Source organism: Callospermophilus lateralis, unplaced genomic scaffold (genome assembly GCF_048772815.1).
Source record: "Callospermophilus lateralis isolate mCalLat2 unplaced genomic scaffold, mCalLat2.hap1 Scaffold_98, whole genome shotgun sequence".
Lineage (NCBI taxonomy): Eukaryota > Metazoa > Chordata > Mammalia > Rodentia > Sciuridae > Callospermophilus > Callospermophilus lateralis.
The window spans coordinates 2944953-2965455 of NW_027517992.1; the positions used below are offsets into that span (position 1 = coordinate 2944953).

The 20503-nt window shown below is 40.2% G+C and overlaps 1 protein-coding gene across 1 annotated transcript in view; it reads left to right on the top strand.

The window, feature by feature from the left end:
- The first annotated feature begins 252 nt into the window (after window positions 1-252).
- LOC143386179 (PR domain zinc finger protein 2-like) overlaps window positions 253-20503 on the top strand; it is a 36098-nt gene continuing 15847 nt past the window's right edge. The window contains exons 1-3 of the mRNA XM_076841447.1: window positions 253-322; window positions 13605-13722; window positions 15664-15767. Coding sequence (XP_076697562.1) covers window positions 314-322; window positions 13605-13722; window positions 15664-15767 — 231 coding nt within the window. The 5' untranslated portion in view covers window positions 253-313. The remainder of the gene's footprint in view (window positions 323-13604; window positions 13723-15663; window positions 15768-20503) is intronic.

Below are 20503 nucleotides of genomic sequence, written 5' to 3' on the forward strand. Positions count from 1 at the left end.
TTTTGATGTCAGTTCTAATGAGTCTGCTTTCGATTGTAGAGTGCAATGATGCCCTAGTAAGGATTAGTGAGAAACCTACTTTGTTGTAGATAATAAATCTGAGAAGTTGTCAGCATAGACTGAAGTGAATCTGGCATGCAGTTGCTTTGTGAATGACCCTGTGAGCAGACTCTGCAGTTCTGAATGTGGTTTTAAATCACTGAATTTGTAGGCAGGTACATATTACAATTGTCTGTTTTTCTTTTTAGGGCTCATGTAATCAAAGAAGTTTCTTTGTTGTGTGTATCTTTACAGAACACAACAGGAATTGAAAATGAATCAGGTGAGTTTAAAAATAAAATTTATACAAATACATGATCTAGATGTCAGACCAGTTCTTGATTTTAAAAGATAGCCACACACGTATTTATTCCTCCCAGATTTTCACTTTTGTTTCTTAATGCCATTTATTAGTTTGTTGCTTTCACAGTGTGCATTTGTGGAGTGGAATGTGCTGTTTGGTGGGGTTGACATTTCTGTGGGTCCCTGGAGGGCTCATACTTAGGGATTTTAGTTCAACTTTTCTTTTTTACTTCTCCCCTGCCACACTCTACTGTGAGGTTTTGTCTTTGTTTTTAAGCTTATTAAGCTTTTGTTTTAAACACTTTTTATTTTGCAATTTTCCATTGATTGAAAAGGGAAGAGGGAGTTATTTTTAGAGACTGCCATGGCTCCAGTGTAAACATGAAGTATTTTGTCCTTGAAAGTCCTTTTCAGAGAATAAAGAGGACAGATATTGAAAAATAAGATGTGTTTCTTTTTACAGAAGGGTATGGGATTACCTGGAAATTAAATTATTCTACTCCAGCTATTTCTATAACCTCAAGGATGTTCTGATGAGTGGAATCAGTTGTGTGGATTTAATGTATTCTTATTTTCTGGTTTCAATATTATTTCATTTGCAGTTACCGAAATTTATGGGTGTCAGAAACATTTTCTCAGAAATCTTCATAAAAACATTTTTTAATATGCAGGATAAAACCTAAAAATGTGAAGTATGTATTTTTTTTTTTTTTTAGTTCTTAACTTAGAACTCTCAGACTTGAAAACATTTTGTATCCTTCAGCTGAAACTTTAGACACTATTTTTATCATTTACAGGTGCTTCTAACTTGAGATCACAAGTCCAATTTCATTAGGTGAGGAAGCTTAATAAATTCAGTTCTGTGTTGCATTGAGAGATGTGAAATTTTTGGAATGGATTCTTTTGATTTTTTTTCATTACTTTCTTTATCAGAAATATGTTTATTTTAATGCAGAGGACTATACTTCATAAAAAATGAGTCTGGAAAACACATGGACACATGGTTTCTATTCTTTTAAAACATGGAGATTTACTGACGTGCCTTTGAAGACAAATTATTTTTGAAATGGTGAGGGCGGGGTGAAGGAATAAAGAACAGTGGATTTTCACAGTTTTCATCCAACAAAGTGATGTGCGTATGTATCATAGGTTTCATTTATTTTCTGATTCTTGATGTGACCCTGGTCACTCAGAGGAGCTTGCTCTTCTGCTGCCTCAGGACTTTTGTTAGAGGAGTCTGGATTCTGGTTAGAATGCTCTCCAGTGCTTCCCAGGTGGAGTCTGAATATTGGTTTGGTTCTTGTTGCATCCACGTTCAGCACTCATTTGTTTGAGGGGCCTGCAGTTTTAACCTCAGGCTTAACTATGCCTAATTCTTATATCCTGTTGGGCCAGTAGTGTGTTTTGTGTGTGAACTTTTTTTTTTGTTTGTTTGTTTGTTTTGGACACTTCACACATTTGCTTTAACACTCCATGTATACCAAATGAACTTCCATTTGAAAGAAGACCACATGCCATTCAAAAGAGTTGCAGCAATAACCATTTCTCTTTTTGGCTCATTTACAGTTTCATTCTGCTTTTGACAAGTTCTAATGCCAGATCTATGGAGGGCTGCCTTTGATGTTAAATGCCAGATATCAGTGAAAAAGTGTCCTCTTATGTTTCTAATGGTTAGCACATTTCTGATTTGAGTGTAATTTAAATGGTCTGGTAGTAATGAAAGTTTTATTTGGTTTGTAAAAATTGCTCATTTTCTCTGACTAAAATTTTCAGCATTTTTGCTTAGATTTCATTATTGAAAAAGTATTAGTTGCATGCTATTTAGACTTGATCATTATGCTGTAGCATAAAATCTGTTGGTGTTTTCCAGCGATTGTCCCAGTAATTTTAAGAAATTAAGGATTATTCTTGATAGTTGATAGTTTTCACTTGTGTATTTATTCCTTTCATTTGCAGCCAGTGAAAATAATTAATAAATTGCACTAAAAATTTACTTCAAAATAACTCTACACAAAAAATTCAGATATTAAAAAATGTGAACTTGAGCAAGATTAACTTTCAGTTGAAATCCTGATGATTATTTTGAGGTAGGAGTAGTCTTTCTTGGAACTGATGGGCATTGCTTTGAGCTGTCAGACCTGTCTGATGAAGGGCATGCTATCTAAGAGAATAGTACAGAACTGTTTGTTTCATGTGTCCCTGCCAGTTGAGGTCAGGGACTGAAGGGTCCTGGGTGCTGCACACCATATTGCTAGCAAATGATTATTTTAGAAGAAAATAGAGTTCAGCGCCTGTCAGTATTGTTGGCATTGACCATTGAGAAGCATCCTGAGCTGTCCCACCAGGTCGTGCCTTGCCAGGTTCTCCCTTTATGGTCAGCTATGGGGTTCCACCAGGCCCTGGAGTATTCTTTGTCTTTCTTCCTCTGCCCTTTGTTCCTACTCAGTACTTACTCCTCTCTTCATCTCTAATCCTCTCCACATAGAATTCCAGCTTGCTCTGCGTGCCGTATTGGCAGGTGGAGTAGCAATCACTGACCTCCCCACCCCTATTTCTCATCTTCTCTATTTTCAAATCCTTCCTATTTTTTTTTTCTTTCATTAACATGCTACATCCATCCTGGTACAGATTTTTCTCCACTCACTCTGTGGTTACGTCCCGATAAACCCATCATAAAGTCAAAAAATGGTAAGTCAATCCATAATGTGTTGGGTTTCATCTATATTTAACTTTTGAGGTCTTCTAGTCTTTCCTTAGACTTATTTAATGTTGTAATGCAAGTAGGCTCATAGCCGCTTAGAATAGATATGTAGAGTTTAATACCATTTGCTCTCTATTGAGGTTGCTTAACAAACTGGACAGGCACTCTGTTAAGCATAGTATGTACATTTTCATATTAATTTAGTCTTTGTAGCCACTCAATGAAGCATAGATATTGTAACTTTAATTTTATGGATGAAAATATTAAGGCCCAAACAGGTGGCTGTAGCTTGCTTGTGGTCATTCAAATGGTAAGTACAGCTGTTCTTATAATGAACAGCTCCTCAGATTCCATAGTTCAGGTTCTTGGTCACTGTGCTGTACTGCTGCAGTAGGGTAAATTATGTTATGACGAGGGAGCAAGCAACTTGAAATTTTTGGTGGCACAACACAGCGATAATTTGTATCTTGTTCTTGCCACCAACCCATTGTGGACTTGTTTGGGGCTCTGCTGTTGTAGTCACTCAGGAACCAAGGGTGATGGAAGTTTGTCTCCATATACAGCACCCTGGTGTGCACTCATTGGTACAGTCATGCTGGCATCTCTAACTTAGCACTTGGGTCAGGGGAGCAGTATAGTGCAATTGGGTGCCTCGTAGCAGAGGAGAACTGTGACATTTAAAAACAACCATGATGATTTTACTGCAAGTACTTTTACTACTAATTCACTGAATTACACTTAGATTTTTTTTTCAAGAGTTTTTGCGCAGTGCAAATTGTTATTAGTGTGTCAGTTTAGTGGTTTATGATTGCATTGTCTGTACATCCTGATTAGTAATCTGTTACTGCTGTTTACCAGTAGCAAAGCAATTTAGTTTTCTAAGCTTGTTTCAAAGATTAGTAAAATAACCAAAGGAGCTTTTAATCACTCAGTGTGACAAATTCAACCCTGAGAGTTGGGATGAGCCACCCATAGTTCCATTATCTCAGCCATCTTGAATGTCCCTCCACCTCTCACATCCTGGTGCAGACCCTATCCCAGATGTGGTGGATGCCGCAGAGAGCTAGGTGGCAAAGCACTGTAATCTGTGAGCTCACAGAGGGACAGGGACTGCAGCCAGGCAATTTCCAGTAGTGCAAAGTGCTGTGGTGGAGAATGGTAGGTCAGGATGGGGGAGGTTCTCTGGATTACACAGAGAAGGCTGTCCTAAGGAGATAACAGATAGTAGAAACAAGACTTAGGTGATAACCACGAACTAGCTAGATATGTGAAGATCTAGAGAAAGAAAATTCTAGGCAGAGTAAATGCACAGTAAATACAGGGATCCTGAGGTGGGAATGAGTTTGGTTCAAGAAAGAGAGGGCAAGCCAGGGGGTGGAGCTTGGCCATACTTGGAGCTCCATCTGACTCAGGGACAAGATGACATTGGTGAGAGGTAAGGGCCAGATTTATAGGACTTAGGGCCATGGGAAGGCATTTATATTTATTATATTTACAGTTAGAAGCTCTGGATAGCGACATGATCTGATTTCCATTTTTAGAATATCACTTTTACTGTGCCTTGGAGAGTGGGTTGGGAGGGGGTAAGGACTTGGTAATATGCTTTCTCATTATTGAGATTAACACCATATTTGATGACAGCTTCTTCAGTTGGAGAACTTAATGAGCTGCCAGCTTTTGAAAAGAAGGTATATTTTTGTGTTTGAGAACTAGTTGCCGTTCTTTCAAAGATATAAGTATAAACGACTTTCTTTTCTGTGTCCATCTGCTTATTGTTATTGCAGTTAGATTCATTCCTTAACCAAATGCAGTTTAATGCTATTTCAGTAAAGTGAAGCTTGTTGGATTTTTCCCCCTATTGTTTAGTAGCTTAGAATCTTGATTGTAAGTCTAAAAAAAGAAGAGTTGTCCAAAGAGTTCTGGAATATTTTAATACCCTATGATTCTTGGATGTTCTTTGCTTATAGTAATTGCTATGGGATTCTTCTTAGCCTATTGTAGGAGCAGCCTCTTAACTTTGCATGAAGATAACTACAACATGTTCTTAATATTAAACGTTATTGAGTTTAATGTCCCCATCAGCCACTGCTTTTACTCTTCAGTGTTTTGTTCTGAAAGGTCTGTAACAAGCTAGATGCTTTAATTAAATAGTTAAAGGAGATATAATCATATCCTGTCACTATCTGGGTGAATTGTGTTAAGTGGAATATGAATAAAATATGCTTATTCTTGCATTTTTTAAAAACCAAAAACATGAGTATGTGTTGCCCAGGTGAGGTGGTATATGCAGCCTGTGTAACAGCAGGCAGGGCCAGTTGTGCTGTTCTGTGGGGCTGTCCTAAGCACTGTAGTGGACATTTGTCCAGTGGGATGGAGAGAGGGCCACGGTGAGGGGGTGGAGGAAACTGAGGCTACATGTGCTGGAGCTGAGAGGTGGGGGCTGGGAGAAGGGGTAGGTCGTGGAGAAGGTGTGGGGTCAGCTCCATGGGTTTTGTAAGGACCAGAGTAGAATTTGCCTGGGAGATGGCAGCCTCGAGCAGAGGAATGTTTGGAGGGTCTCAAGCAGAGGAATGTTTGAGTCAGGTTGAAAAAATGAAACTTGATTAAAAAACTTGTTTTGTATTGCATCAGTATTTTTGTCTTTTAAACTATTTTCTTGGTTCACTGTAAGTTTCATTTTAACACGATTTCAAGATAAGAACATAGGAATTATTTATTTTTTAGTTAGCAGTAAAACGTACCCACCTTAAGTGCATAGCTTGTTTGACAAACGTCTACATGCATGTCCACTGTCATCAAATTACAGGACATTTCTGTTATCCCCCAAAGATCTTTTTGCCACCCCAGACAACCCCGGATGAGTTTTCTGTGCCTATAGATTGGTTTTTCCTGTTCAAAACTAGGACCATTCAGTGGCTGCTGTTTCATGTGTGACTTTCATTGATCACTATATTGTTTTTGAGATTGGTTTACTTTCCATGTGTCAGTATTTCATTTCTTGTACAGGAGCTAGTTTGGGGAGAACATCTGACCTTCTAGTTAAGTAAGTTCATAAACTGAGCTTTAAGGGTTGGTGAACTTGGGTTGCTTTCTTTCATTTTGGTTATCTTCCTCCCCTTTTCTAATCCTGAAAATAAACATATTATAAAATAGTTGAAACCAAAAGCATATGCTAACAATATATATGTTGTGTTTTTTATAATTATAAATACAAAGTTGATTTTTCATATTTTTAATTTTTATTTTTTGCAATACTGGGGATCAAACCCAGTGCCTTATGCATGCAGGACAAACATTCTACCACAGAGCTATACCCCCAGCCCTAATTTTCATTTTTTGATATTCTTTTATACTCTTTAATATAACAGAACATATTTACCACTGACTTTAATATTCTTTTTTTAAAAAAAATTGTTCTGTTTGGATATCTTTCCTATTCCCATACTCCCTCCCTTCCCTTCATTCCCCATTGTGTAATCCATTGTGTTCCCCCTGGACGCCCCCTTATTGTGTGTTAGCATAGCATATCAGAGAGAACATTTGGCCTTTGGTTTTTTGGGATTGCCTAGCTCTGACTTTTTTCAACTATTTCAAGTAAGACTTTCAAGTAAGCGCTTCCTATCTGTTACGGCTTAAATATCAATTAATAAATTATTAATAAATTAACATCCTGAATATTGATGGCACCTAAATCTCATTTTGAATCATGTATTCTACTAGATAAATTAGCAATTTATAAAATCTGGGACATTGTCTTTCTGCATCAAACTATTAGATTATTTCTGAAAATTTTAGGTAGGATTTCCTTAAATAACTAGGGGGAGCTTTTGGTGAGAAGGATTACCTTTTATGTTGTTTGGATATTAATACTGTGGTAGAGATATTTCAGAATAGCTCAGCTCTGCCTCCCCTTTGTGGTCTTTTGACTCAGTCTCCATAATTAATTTGGACTCAGCCACTCCAGCTCTGTGACCTTGGCAGGTCACCTGACTTCTTGGTCTTAGCTTTCTTGTCTGTTAACTAGAGGTAGACCTGTACTTTTGTTTAACTGTAAAGGAGTCAGTTAACATAAACGAGCTCAGGCCAGTGCCTGGCATATAGGAAACATTGTGTAAGTATTATTATTATTCATTATTATTTTCAGTCAGTAACCACATCCTGATTCTGCTATATAAAATGCTTTCTAACACTCTTAAGTCTTCATCCCACATACTTCTTGTTTGAACTAGTACACAAACCTCCCAGTTGATTGCCTTGCTGACAGTTTCTCTCCCTGGCAAATCATTCCCCACAGGCCTTGAGTTCTGTTGTTACATAACACAAAACAGACTATATAGGAAGCTAGAAAAGGGGCTATCATGGAGGGTTATCAAGAACTTCATGGGATTTGAACTTGACCTAGTAGTATGTAGAGGATATTGACTGGTTGGAAGAATTGAGGGCCAGGAGGACCAGTGGCTGGATTGTTAGTGAAAAAGCCTGACTAGTGACAGACTCCACCAGGAAGGAAGAGGACCAGGTCTAGGGGCAGTTAGGGGCCTGGGAGGAATCTTGAGAGAAAAATGGGACTTTTCTGTGATTTCTCCCAGTAGAATTTTTTTCCTTAAATAAAGCCATGAGTAGACCAGACGAACCCCACCTGACTTGGAGGGCTGTAGCCCCATGGTTTGATTGGATGAAAATGATTTAAGAAATTATAATCCAGTCATCAGCAGTGGACCCTTAGGAGGCGGCATATAACCTCTACCTGCCCCAGCCCATTCCCACTCTGACTCCATTCCTGTCCAGCCTTCCTGCCAGCCTGAGGGCTGCAGGTGGCAGGAAGCTTGTCCTGTCACTTATTTTTTTGTGGTACTGGAGGTTGAGCCCTGGGCCTAGTGGGTGCTGGGCAAGCACGGCACTCTGAGCTGACCCCCAGCCCTGCTGCTCACTTGCAGTATGGCTGCTGTTAGTGGGATGCCTGCAGGTTCCCACAGCAGCTTGGGGGCCCAGCGCGTGTGAGTCCTGCCTGTTTTGGTTGCTGAAGGCCTAGGGGAGCACTTGCCAGCCACATGGGGGACAAGTGGGGTTGACTGTGCCATTTCAGGTTTGAAGAGTGGTGGTGGCAGTGGGATTGGAGAAGGGCACAGGTACAGAGATTTCAAAGGCCCTGCTGCCTCCCCCTGCTGGGGTCCTCTCCCCAGCTCTGGTCTCCTCCCCGACTGCCTCTCCTCTGATTTGGGGCACTAGCGCCTCTTCACTGCTCTTCTTTCTCTTCCACTTGGGAACACGGTTTCCCGAGGCTCCCTTCTTACCTTTTCCCTCCTCCTCTGTTTACCATGAAGGCCCTCCTGCGGCCCCGGGGAGCCCATCTCCAGTTGAGTCTGTGGCACTGTTCAGCCACCCCGGTGTCCCAGACTGCTTTGCAGTTTTGACTGCTGGACTTTTGTTCCTTCACAGCAGCCACTGCTCTGTGCATGGATGCTGGGCCAGGGCCAGGCACAGCTGCGGTGAAACTGCGCTAGCTCAGTCTGTCTAAGCCTGTCCTTCCTGAGAGTCCAAGTCAGGGCTTAGGAAAGGCAAACTGCAGCGAGTTGAGGAAGTGTTGTAAGGACCTCAGGGGAAGTCCCCCAGGGTAGGATGGTGGGCACCTGCTTCTCAGAGGCCAAAGTGTCTTCTGGGTAGAGCTGAGGCGTGCAATACCGATGCCAAGTGGCCCCTTTAGGTTCTGTGCTGCCTTGCTGGTGCCTTAGCCCCACGCCCCTGGGCTTGATTGCAGAGGGCAGCAACTCTCTTCTGTGTTTCTTTTGTTTCCCTGGAGCTCAGTCTGGGGCACTGAGCATAGACTATTGCACTGGATACTCTGAGACCATTGTGCTTTGCTGGGAGACCCCAGCGGGGCCCTTAGCAGCCTGCAGTGAGGTCTTTCTCAGTCAACTTGGCTTTCCCCAGGTGGCCTCATGAAGCTGAAGTGCAGCATCAGAACTGCAAAGGTGATTTGGTGCAGTATATTCAACTGCAGGCCTTATTTACAAATCTGATACATTTAAAATACAAAATTAAGCAATCAGACATTCTATCATCTGGTGAGTGATGGTGCCATCATACATTTTAGCTTCCAGAAAACTCTCTTCTACACCTGAGAGTGGACAAGGCAGGTGACATCTTGGTGGTGTGATAACAATACTTCTGACCTTGTGAACCCCCAAGAGGGTCTTCTGAAGCATCCCTGGATGATGTGGAAGAGACTTCACTGGGTTGGTCATAAAATGTGGACTCTAGACTTTAACTAGCTGGATTTTATGGGGCTGCTCTGGGCCTGCTTTCTGAGTCCAGACCCCGAGTCCTGACTGCCTGTGTTGGAATAACCCAGTGCTGCCACTTGCTTGTTGTGGCAGTGGACAAGTTTCAGTTTCCTCGGTGGAGTGGGAATCGTAAAAGTGTCTGTAGCACATGGTGATGTGAAGGCCAGACAGGCGATGCAGAGTGCTCCAAGCATGTCTGGGTTCCTCGAAGCACCATCGCTGTGCGGATGATGCTTAACTGAAGAGACACTTCCCTGCCCAGAGGAAGCAGTGAAGGGTTCATTCCTCAGCTCCCCACCTGTCCAGCAAGGGAAGGTTGTCCTGGGAATGGTGTCATGCAAAGTGTCGAAGGACCTGTCACATGCTCCCAGCAAGGTGGCATCTGGAGAACCGAAAAGCTTTCTTGAGGTTTCTTAAATGGTGGGAACAGAGAGGGTCCCCTAGGTGGCACGTTTCATGACAGCTTAACCTTTGTGTCTCCACTGTCCAGCAGAGCCAGCCGGAAGCAGGCACCCAGGAAATATTTGTTAATGACTGAATGAGGGACTGAATGAAGGAGAATGGTTTGTGGCCATTAGTTGGGGAAAGGGGGGAATATTGGCTTTTCTTTGAGTTTAAGGTAGTTGGAAGTTGAAAATATGTATTAATGAGGTTAATTAATGGTTAACAACTAAGTAGCTTATTACATTAACTTAAATTGGACACATTAGGTTGGATGCTTACTGTTCCCTGTCAGTATCGATGTGTTTGGAGACGGTACTCATTAGGCATGAAAGAGTGAGGCCTCCTTGAGGTCTTTGTCACAGGGGAGTAGAGAAGTCCTTCAACTTACACCTCTGTCCCAGTTGTCAGTGATTTAAGGGTCTCTAAACCAGGAATGTGCCTGTATTAGGGCAGCAAGTCAGGGTGCCAGGAGGCTGGGTCACCACAGAGAGGTCCTGGGAGGCTCTGGAGGGAGCTCGGTGCCCCTTGCTGATCCTGGCCTTCTGTTCTCTGATGGTACACTCCTCCCGCTCACTCGCAAATAGCCAGTGGCCTGCAGCCCTGCTCTGCCTACCTCCCCTCTAAGTGCTTCTCTCACTTCCTTTGCCCTGGATGCTTTGGGTTTTTGTGGGACTGCTCGCAGAACACACCAGGCTCCTTCCTAACTTAGGATCTGGTCCCTGCTGTTGAGTATCCTCCCATGTCACCATACAAGTCCCTTTTCATTTTCATTTCTAGAGTCCTGAGCATTCTGTCTGAGTGGCACCCCCATCCCTGCTCCAACACTGAGTCCCCTTTTCATGCTCGATTTTTCTTTTGATCAGGCATTGTGTGTGTGTGTGTGTGTGTGTGTGTGTGTGTGTGTGTGTGTTTGAGTTTATCTGTCTTCCTCCCCAGTAACACATTGTTGGTCCAATTGTGATGCCCAGAACATCGGCCCCAGCAGGAATTCAGAAATCTATTAATATGTTGAGTAGGTATTGCAGTTTCTTTTACATAAGATCAATCTGGGAATAATTCCAGGATCAAATTATGACTCTTTAGTGCAAGAGTTAAGCATTGGGAACCCAGTGCTGAGCAAGTCAGACACCATCTGTCTTCACGGCAGTCTCCCAGGGGAGGCACTCATTAAACACATAATTATACAAATAATTATTAAAATATGTAATAAGAACTACGAAAGAAAAATAAGGAAAGCTAGAAGGTGTTTCTTTATAGGCTGGTCATCCCACAACTTCCCCTCTTCTACTTCTCAAGTCATTACATCTTCTAAGAATGTTCCAGGGAGTTTGCAGTCAGACCCACTGCTGTGGAGAGTCCAGCAGCTGGGGAGGTGGGAGGAGAGGCCCAAGGCCACTGTGTCTGGAGTGGGTTGCTGTGAACTTAGGTTCCTTGTTATAGTTGAGTCCTATTATTGTATGAGCCCATGTGAAAAATCATGGGTTGACCTAAACAGGTAAGCAAAGCCATAGGAATTTTCCTTTTTCTTGTTTTTGCCTGACAACTTTGCTGAGGTTCTTTATATTCATAGGTGATTCAGAAGTTTTAGTCTCTGTGGTCTCTGTCTTGTTCTTGAGTTTCATGTCTCCTGTGGGCATGGCCATGTCTTCTGTAGGAAGTCTTCAGTTGAGTTTTTCCATGCAAGTCTGGAAGTTTTAGGACAGAAATTATCAGATTATATTCCAGAGATTTAAATGCAGATCCCACAGTGGTTGTGAACTTGGGCTCCAGAGTTAGACAAGGGTTCAGATTCCGGCCTTGCTTGAGCAACTTAGTCCCTTTCCCTGAGTCCCACTTTCCTATTCTAGTGTGTGTCAGGGGCAGGACAGGAAGGCACTGGTAGCACCTGTCCCTTGGACTGTTTGGGGTAAACTCCATCAAGCGTGGAAGACTGTTAGCACAGGACCTCGCACCAAGGGAGTCTGCAGAATGTCTTGTGGAGCTGTTACTCCTGTTACTGTGGCAGCGCCTGAAAGAGGGCTAGCAGACGCTGTCCTTTCAGGGAAGTGCTCCTGGGGATGGCAGATGGTGCCAGGTCTTTGCCCAGGATCACAGCCCAGAAAGGGGAAGAGAATTCCCTCTGTACTAAATGGCCAGTGCCTCTACGACTCTGGCTCGTATTTGTTAATATCACTTAATTTTTCAATGTTATAATCATTATGTATCCTTGGATATAATTACCAACTTAACACCTTTTTTCCCCCTTTGGAAAAACTTTATCCACATAAAAAAACCCAGCTTACAGAATAAAAATGTAAAAACAGGGATATTATATTTAGAAGTGAGAAATGTCAGTCCTAATTTTATTCACAGTTTAGGTAATCTGAAGCCATGAGGCCATTTTCTGGGACAATTTGATTTTCCCAGGGTCTGGAAGGCCTGTGTAGGGTTTTGACAAGACAAAGGTAGAGGGCTGGGGATATGGCTCAGGGGTAGAGCGCTCGCCTCACATGTGAGAAGCACTGGGTCGATCCTCAGCACCACATAAAAATAAATTAATTTAATAAAGGTATCGTGTTCATCTACAATTAAAAAAATATTAAAAAAAAAAAGACAAAGGTGGAACTCAGGCAGAGCCGAGCATTTGTGCACTGGTGTCTTGACCCTGCTCAAGAGGTGACCCTGGTCTGTGCACCCCTGCAGACTTTCTGGCTGTCTACACAGGCCAGGGAGCAGACCATCAATATGACTGGGAGATTTATTTCTCGAAGCAGCTATTGATGTTTAAAAAAAGGTTGAGATATTGGAAATCTGCAAATTTGGATGATATTATTTTCTTGGCACATGAACATTCTTAAAAACTATAAAAGCTTCATTGTTGTTGGGAAAAATTAATCTTTTTAGCTCGGAACTTTTTTTTTTTTTGCCTACATTGGCTCCTTTGAAAATCATTGAAACATTTCTTTGCAGTGAAATAAAATACTCATACTACAAAATTCATCATTCTTAGAAGGGGTGTGATAAACAAATCAGTTCTTTAGGGTTTATGTGGTACCAGTTACTAGACACTTGGTTTTCCATCAATTTAAAAATTATTTTTAATGTAATAGTCATGCTCTACCAGTTGGCGCAGATCCTTCCATACATGTCTTAAATTATGATGAATTCTTCCAAACTTTGACAAATAGTTGTATAAAATTCTCTATTTCCTAGTACCTTGGGATGTTGGGATGGCTTTACTGTTTAGCGGTTGGCATACAGTGGTCAGCTCCTGTTTCCTGGAAAGTCAGAGCTCCAGTGTGGACTGCAGGAAGAGTGCAGTGCTCCTGGGGAGAATATGTGAGTTGTGGTCAAGTTGGGTGTGGTCGCTACAGGGATGCATGAGTGAGGCACTGGCAGATTAGTCAGGACAGGCTTTATGGTATGTGTAGCTTTTACAGTTATTCTTTTAAGTGGGGAGGGTTGATTTTTATTTTCAAAATGTGCTTATAGCTACTGGTAACTTTTGATTTTAAATTAAGCTTAAGATGTATTTTTCTGTAGGATTCTGTTGCACTTTAAAAAGGAGTATGGTGCTGGAGATTCATGTATTTTGAAAATGGCTGCAGTGGCAGAACCAAAATAGATCAACACAGATGTGCTTGAAGGTTGAGTGGTTTCCTTTGGGCACTAACAAATAGGCATCAGAGTAACTGCCCAAATGCTTAGCATCATTGTTTCGGATTTGCCCACTTCAGATTTCAGTTGTATTTTGGCATATTTACTTATTGGACCAGATAGAAAAACAAAATACAACAAAACACTACTTGTACTTTCTTCCTTTTGCTCTGATCCTTCTCCGTCTTGACTTGCAGAACGCTCCTGAGCCTTTGGCAGCTGCTGAGACCCTGGCTGAGGTACCTGAACACGTGCTGCGAGGACTTCCGGAGGAAGTGAGGCTGTTCCCATCAGCTGTTGACAAGACCCGGATCGGTAAGTACTGCATTCAGAGAGATGGGCAGCAGAGCAGGCAGAGTCCTGTGGGAGCAAGTGAGGTGGCAGGCAGCACACCCAAGGGCAGTGGATTTGCCCTGACTTAAGAGACATAGATTATTAAAAACAAAACTAGGCACACACCCACACCCCATCCTTGCTGACTCTTCCAGGCATCCCCTGCATCTCTTGGGCTTCTTCCAACAGGATGTGGTGTTCTCTTCTCTCTGTCTTCACTGTGGCTTTTGTATGATCGTGTTATTTTGCTTATTTCATTATTCTGTGGTTGTCTTTACGTCTGTCCCGGTCCTTGATTGTGAGTACCTTCATTTCTTACTTGCCTTTGTGTCTCCAGTACCAGCATTTTATGGACTCTCAGTAGATCTTTGAATGAATGACATGACCCCGGTGTGTCCGAATCTTCTGGTATGGTTTCTCATTGAATACAAACCAAGCTTGTGTGTATTGGGTTATTTTTATTTATAGAAGGCTAAGGAGGTAAATTTTAAAAATCCAACCAAAATGTCTTGGACTATATCATGTTTATATCCCATTTCTTTATTTTTTAAGATGTACTTCTGATATTATAGTTTATATACATATGTAGTGAATACATTTTTAATAAATGTTTTCCTAATTCTCATTGAAAATTTATTTGCTGAACAGTTAAGAGTGTTAATTTGGGGCTGGGTTGTGGCTCTGTGTTAAAGCACTTGCCCAGCATGTGTGAGGCACTGGGTTCAATCCCTAGCACTACATAAAAATAAACAAAATAAAATAAAGTTGTCTGTCCATTTACAACTACAAACAAAAAAAAGTGTTAATTTTGTATAAGTGAAAGGAATTAATTTTATACCTCAGCATATTGTTTGCTAACTGCATGTCATCAAATGCAGTTCATAGCCGACCTACAGAAAAGTGGAATTCATATGTCCTCTCAGGACAGGACTGGCCCACCCTCTACTCCATTCTGTACATAAGGACACTGAGGTTAGAAAATGAAGGAGCTTGTACAGAGTGGCCCTGAGTGCCAATTTTCTTGACTCCCAGGCTGGGCTCCTGCTGATTCACCAACTTGCTTTTTTCATTGCATCTATTTGCTTATGATCTGTACACAGAAGATAGAAACAATCCTAGGCATACCTGGATGAGCATGCATTTTGATTGTTTGAAACTCTAAAAAACAAGTTGTCTCAGTAGCTACATTTTCAGGAAGTGTAGCTAGAGAGAAGAGGTTTTCCACTGTAAACAAATGAATGTCAAATGAATATAAAAAATATTTGCTTATAAAATTATATTTCTAATTCTTTATAAAAACAAGTCATATTTAGTGGAGAAAATTTGAAATCTGTAGAAATGTAAAATGAAGAGTTTTTTTATTTACTTGCATTTTGATACTAGGGTTTGAACGTGGGAACATTTTACCATTGAGCCACATCCCCAGTCCTTTTTATTTTTTATTTTGAGATAGGGTCTCACCAAGTTTCTGAGGTTGGAACTTGTGATCCTTCTGCCTCAGCTTCCTGAGTTGCAGGGACTACCAGTGTGCACTGCCATGATTGGCATGAAAAGTTTAAATTGTTTTAGTTTTATTCCATTCTAATATCTTTTCTCTTCAGTTGTGATTGTTTTCGAAGTGTTTGTGATTGTACTATATGAGCAATCTTACGTGGAAAAATTAAATATAAAACCTTTTCTGGTTATAACACAATACAGGTTCTTTAAACCTATTTAGAAAATATTGAAAAGTATAAAGAAGAAAAATAAAAATCCCTGTTGAGGATTTGATGTAATTTGATTTATCTCAGTTGATTTAACATTATCTTACTTTTAGGGAATCTAGCTTTTTAACTATTTCGTGAAATTGAATTGACTTCATTCAATGCTTTCAATCTTTAAAATAATCACAATACATTTAAAAATATTGGTTTTATTTTCTAGGTGTCTGGGCCACTAAACCAATTTTAAAAGGCAAAAAGTTTGGGCCATTTGTTGGTGATAAGAAAAAAAGATCTCAGGTTAAGAATAATGTATACATGTGGGAGGTAAGAAAGAATTCTGGTTCTTTGTTTATCAGAGTTCTGTACATTTTAAAGCCATCATGATCCTGTTCTCTCAGGTTTTCTCATTTTGAACTTAAAACAATCATTTTAATATGTTCTTTAAAATCAAGAATATTTTTATTAAAGAGAAAATGTGTTTCCTGGGTACAGACTTCTACTGATAATGTATTTTTGTATTTGAACCTGCTTGACTGTCCTCAACAATAAACGTCAAATTTGTTTTTTTTATTTTGACTGTCCAGGTGTTTTACTTTGCAACTAAGACCTCAACTTCCTGTGTGGTGGTTTGTCACTTTACAGGTGTCACTAGATATATACCATAAAAGACTCTCCAAGTGGCTGCAAAGAAAACACTGGTTACTCTATATTTTAGAAAGTAATTTTTGTATCCTTGGAATACTTAGAATTGGTTATATTTAGCACATGGCACACTAAAAAAGCATTTAATTTTTCGGAAGATTTTCATTAATTAATTTTGTGATCTCACAACAGTTCTGGAAAATGGAACAGGGCAAGAGCAGGCCCCTTTTAAAGGAGAACTAGCCAGGAAACAGGCCCAGGCTTGAGGAATACAGATGCAGAGTCAGGAGCCATCTGTCCTGCCTTAAAGTGGGGCATTTAAATTGTTGTCTTTCATTGACTGGGCTCAGATCCTGCTTCTGATTTCATGACTTTGAGCAGGGTACCTGACCTCAGCAGTGAAATCCTCAATTTAAACAATGGGTATACTAAAAGAAATCACTTTAGGATAGTTGAGAAGACAAAAATTTGTCAGTGTCATTCTGTAGGTATTCTGTGTGAATTCTGCATTTATGTTGATTGTAGTTCAGACCAGTGCCCTGTTCAAGCTCCTCAGGTATTGGAGGGTTGTGGTGTGACTCTTTTAAAAGCAAGTTAAGTTTTTTGAATAAGCATTCCTATTAGGTTGTCTTAAATTGAATCACATCTGCTTCTCACATATTAAGATCTGAAAGCCTGAAAGCAAAACATGGCTAGGAAATATTGGGCACTTCCTCCAGAAGTTCTGGGCACTGGGAGGCTTAATGTGTGGCTGTTTTTTTCTAAGGCCATAGCAGTGTTCTTAACTTGGTCTGATGTTTGTCCATCATTTTGGGTTTGTTTCTTGTGAATTTTTTGTAATGCACCTCCTGAGAACTAACCCAGGGGCTTTAAGATAATTTGAGAGTCCTTGTGTTTTATCATTCAACTATTTCTGCGGTGAGGGAATTTTGCAATTGTAGGAAAACTGCCCAGGCAAAAAAGTCTTAATTGCTGAAGAGAGTGCCTGTCTCTCTCTCTTTTTTTTTTTTTTACATTTTTTTTATTGGTTGTTCAAAACATTACAAAGCTCATGATATATCATCTTTCATACATTTGACTCAATTGGGTTATGAAGAGTGCCTGTCTCTTTAAAAATGTCATTACCAGTGCTCCAAAACAAACTGTACTTTTAAATTTTAAAAGTTTATCAAGGGAAACTAACAAACATGCTCTACCAGGTTAAACACTAATCTCAGTGATGTTAATGTCAAGGTACCAGCAAATGCTTGCTCTAGTTCTATGTATGTAATGCCAAGTTTGAACAAATGCCATTCATATTAAGCTTAAGTTAAGGGCACCTATTTTTCCCAGTGTAACAATTTGTATTGTTAGGCATAATGTGTAAATGATTACTCCTGCCTTATGTGAATTTTGAGTTTGATTTGCACTGAAATTCATACATAGTATTGACTTGACAGTAGATTGTTGAAAAATTGTGATTTGGAACCATGAGATATTAGGGACTCACTTTCCACTATGAACTTGTTACTACTACGTTGTTAATTTAAGATACTTGTACTTACATACTAGTCATAGTTTGTAAATTCTTAAAATGGTGCCAGTTCTCTTCAGTCAGGCTTAAGGATTTGGTTGTTAAGGCTGGCTTTCTTTTTCAGCAATTGAAATTGTAGGATCTCATTCACTTAGTTCCCACCATAGGGTGTATGTTTGATATAATGGACTTTAGGCCTCTTGTTTTTTTAAACTCTTTTAAAAATAAAGGTGTAGGGGTTGGGGTTATATGTAGCTCAGTTGTAGAGTGCTTGCCTAGTACGTGTGAGGCCCTGGGTTCGATCCTCAGCATCATATTAAGATAAATAAATAACATAAAGGTATTGTGTCCATCTATAACTACAAAAAATATTAAAGATATTTTTTTAAAAAATAAGGTGTATGTATATATACACCTGCACGTGATATACAAGTATGCATGTGATGAACTATAGGAAATATAGGTTATAATGTATTGAAAAGATAAAAATGTAGTATTTTCCCATTTATTTATTCCAATTCTGGTCTTGTTCTCAGACTTGCATCAGAATGTCTCTAATGTAACAAGTGCTGATCGTCAGACTCTTATCTTGGTATGTGTTCTTCCATCAAGGCCCTTAAACTGGCTTAGAACTCTTATTTTAAAGCTAATCTAAGACAAAGTGTTAAATTGCTTTTCTGGAGCCCTTGGTAATCTAACCTGCACTATGTCCTCTAAGCTTTTACTGAAAATATTCTACTGAGTCAGAAATAACAGGAGAAAAGCTGTAGAGTATGCTCAGGGTGAATGCACAAAATAGGTGCTCAGAAGAGGAGAGTGCATTCTTCACTGTTTCTGGTGGGTAACGTTAGTGAACTGGCAGGCGGGGCTGTGTGCAGTACTCCTCCCAGCTACCCCAAGTGTTGAGCAATCTGCAGTGTTTTGAAACCACTTCTGATAAAAGCCTTCCCACTTGACTTCTGTGGTACTCAAATTACTTCTAGCGAGCAGAACTTTTGAATTGCTTGAATGAGAATTCTTTTAATATGTCTGTTTGCTAAAGAGACTTAATTTTTTCAGCAGTTTTAGTTTCACAGAAAAATTGACCTGAAAATACATAAATGTTTCTATCCTGTTCTGTTTCATGTTGCCATAATAAAATAACACAGACTGGGCAATTTATAGATGCTTTTTATTGGCTCACAGTTCTGGGGGCTAGGAGGTCTAAGATCTAGGAACTACATGCTGAAGGGCTTCTTGCTGCCTCAACGTGGCCAAAGGCATTGCAGGGCATTGAGCTCGCATCATCCCATCAGGCTCTTCCTCTCAACACTGTTGCATTGGGGATTGAGTTTCCAACACATGCTTTTGGGAGATGCTCTCAAACCTTAATCCCCACCCCAACATTCTACACAAGCACAGCCTTCCCCACCATGAGTACCTCACACCAGACTGGGCCACTCATGATAGTTATTGAATCTGCCTTGGCACATGTTTATCACCCAAAGTTCTTAGTTTATGTTAGGTCTCACTCTTGGTGATGTACATTCTAATAAGTCTTTTTTTTTAACTTTATACATTCTCATTGTAAAATCAATTAAACAGTACAGAAAAATAAACAAGAAGGTAAAAATTATTCCATCTCCTGGCACGCAGGTATAACCACTGTGAATGTCTTGGTGAACGTTCTTTTAACTCTGCTTTTCTGTCTGCTTTTTAAATGTCTCTCATATGGTGGGTGTATCATTACACCTGGCTCTTTTTTTTAATATTTATTTTTTAGTTATCAGCGGACACAACATCTTTGTTTGTATGTGGTGCTGAGGATCAAACCCGGGCCGCACGCTTGCCAGGCGAGCGCGCTACCGCTTGAGCCACATCCCTAGCCCCCTGGCTCTTTTTAATAGTTTTTAAAAACCTTTCTTATGGATGAAATCTGATAATTCACTCTTTCTGTTTGTTTTATTCATTCAGGCAAAATTTGAGTCAGGAGGATGAAGGGAAATAGTAGAATTGCATGTCAATTAAACTTGATAGAGAAATGACTCTGAGATGAGAAGACTTTAATTTTTTAATGAAGTGAAAGCACTTTTTATTAGTCAGAACCATTACGATTAATTAAATATTAGCAAGAGTGTGGCATAAACCTTGCTATCTCAATTCTTTTAATTTCAAGTCACTTTTAAGTTAAAATTGCAGGGAAGAAGAAAGAGCGGAGAGAAGTCAGCTAGCTGATTCTGCAGAACCTTTTTTCAGAAAGGGTCAATGAGCCCTTACAGCTGCTTTCCAGCCTCTGAACCTGTGTCAAAGCAGCCTCCTAGGAAAGGTCTGGATCTTTGGGGGAGTCCAACCTGCCCCCTGTTTTTTAAGCCCTGGAGTTACTAAGGGTTTTTACATTTTTTAATGGTAGGAAAAATTCAAATGTTTTGTGACATAGGAACATTTTGTGAAATTCAAATTTTAGTTCATGAGTAAAGTTTTATTGGAACATAGCTCTGTTCATTTGTTTACATGTTATCTGTGGCTGCTTTTGTCCCATAATGGCAGAGTTAAGCAGTGGCAACAGAAACTGTGTCTGGCCTGCTAAGCAGAAAATATTTTTTGCATAATCCTTGATGGAAAAAGTATGCTTAACCCGGCTGGTGTGTGAGGAAGAGGAGGGTAGGAGTGAGCGAGTGAGCTAGCGTGGAAGTGCCTGGTGTTAAACGTTCAGTGAGTGGTGCTGGGAAGTGGGATGGCTGCAGAGCTGGTTGTCATGGAAACAATTGAGCCAATCACATTCTTCTCTCAGGAATTGCAGGACAGATGAGGACATTGAAGTACAGAGGATTAATTGATATTTCTGAGCAAGTTAGCTGTGCTCAGATTGTCAGCCTGGTCTAGGACAAAAAGGAATTTCTCTTTGGGATCCTATTATTTACCTATT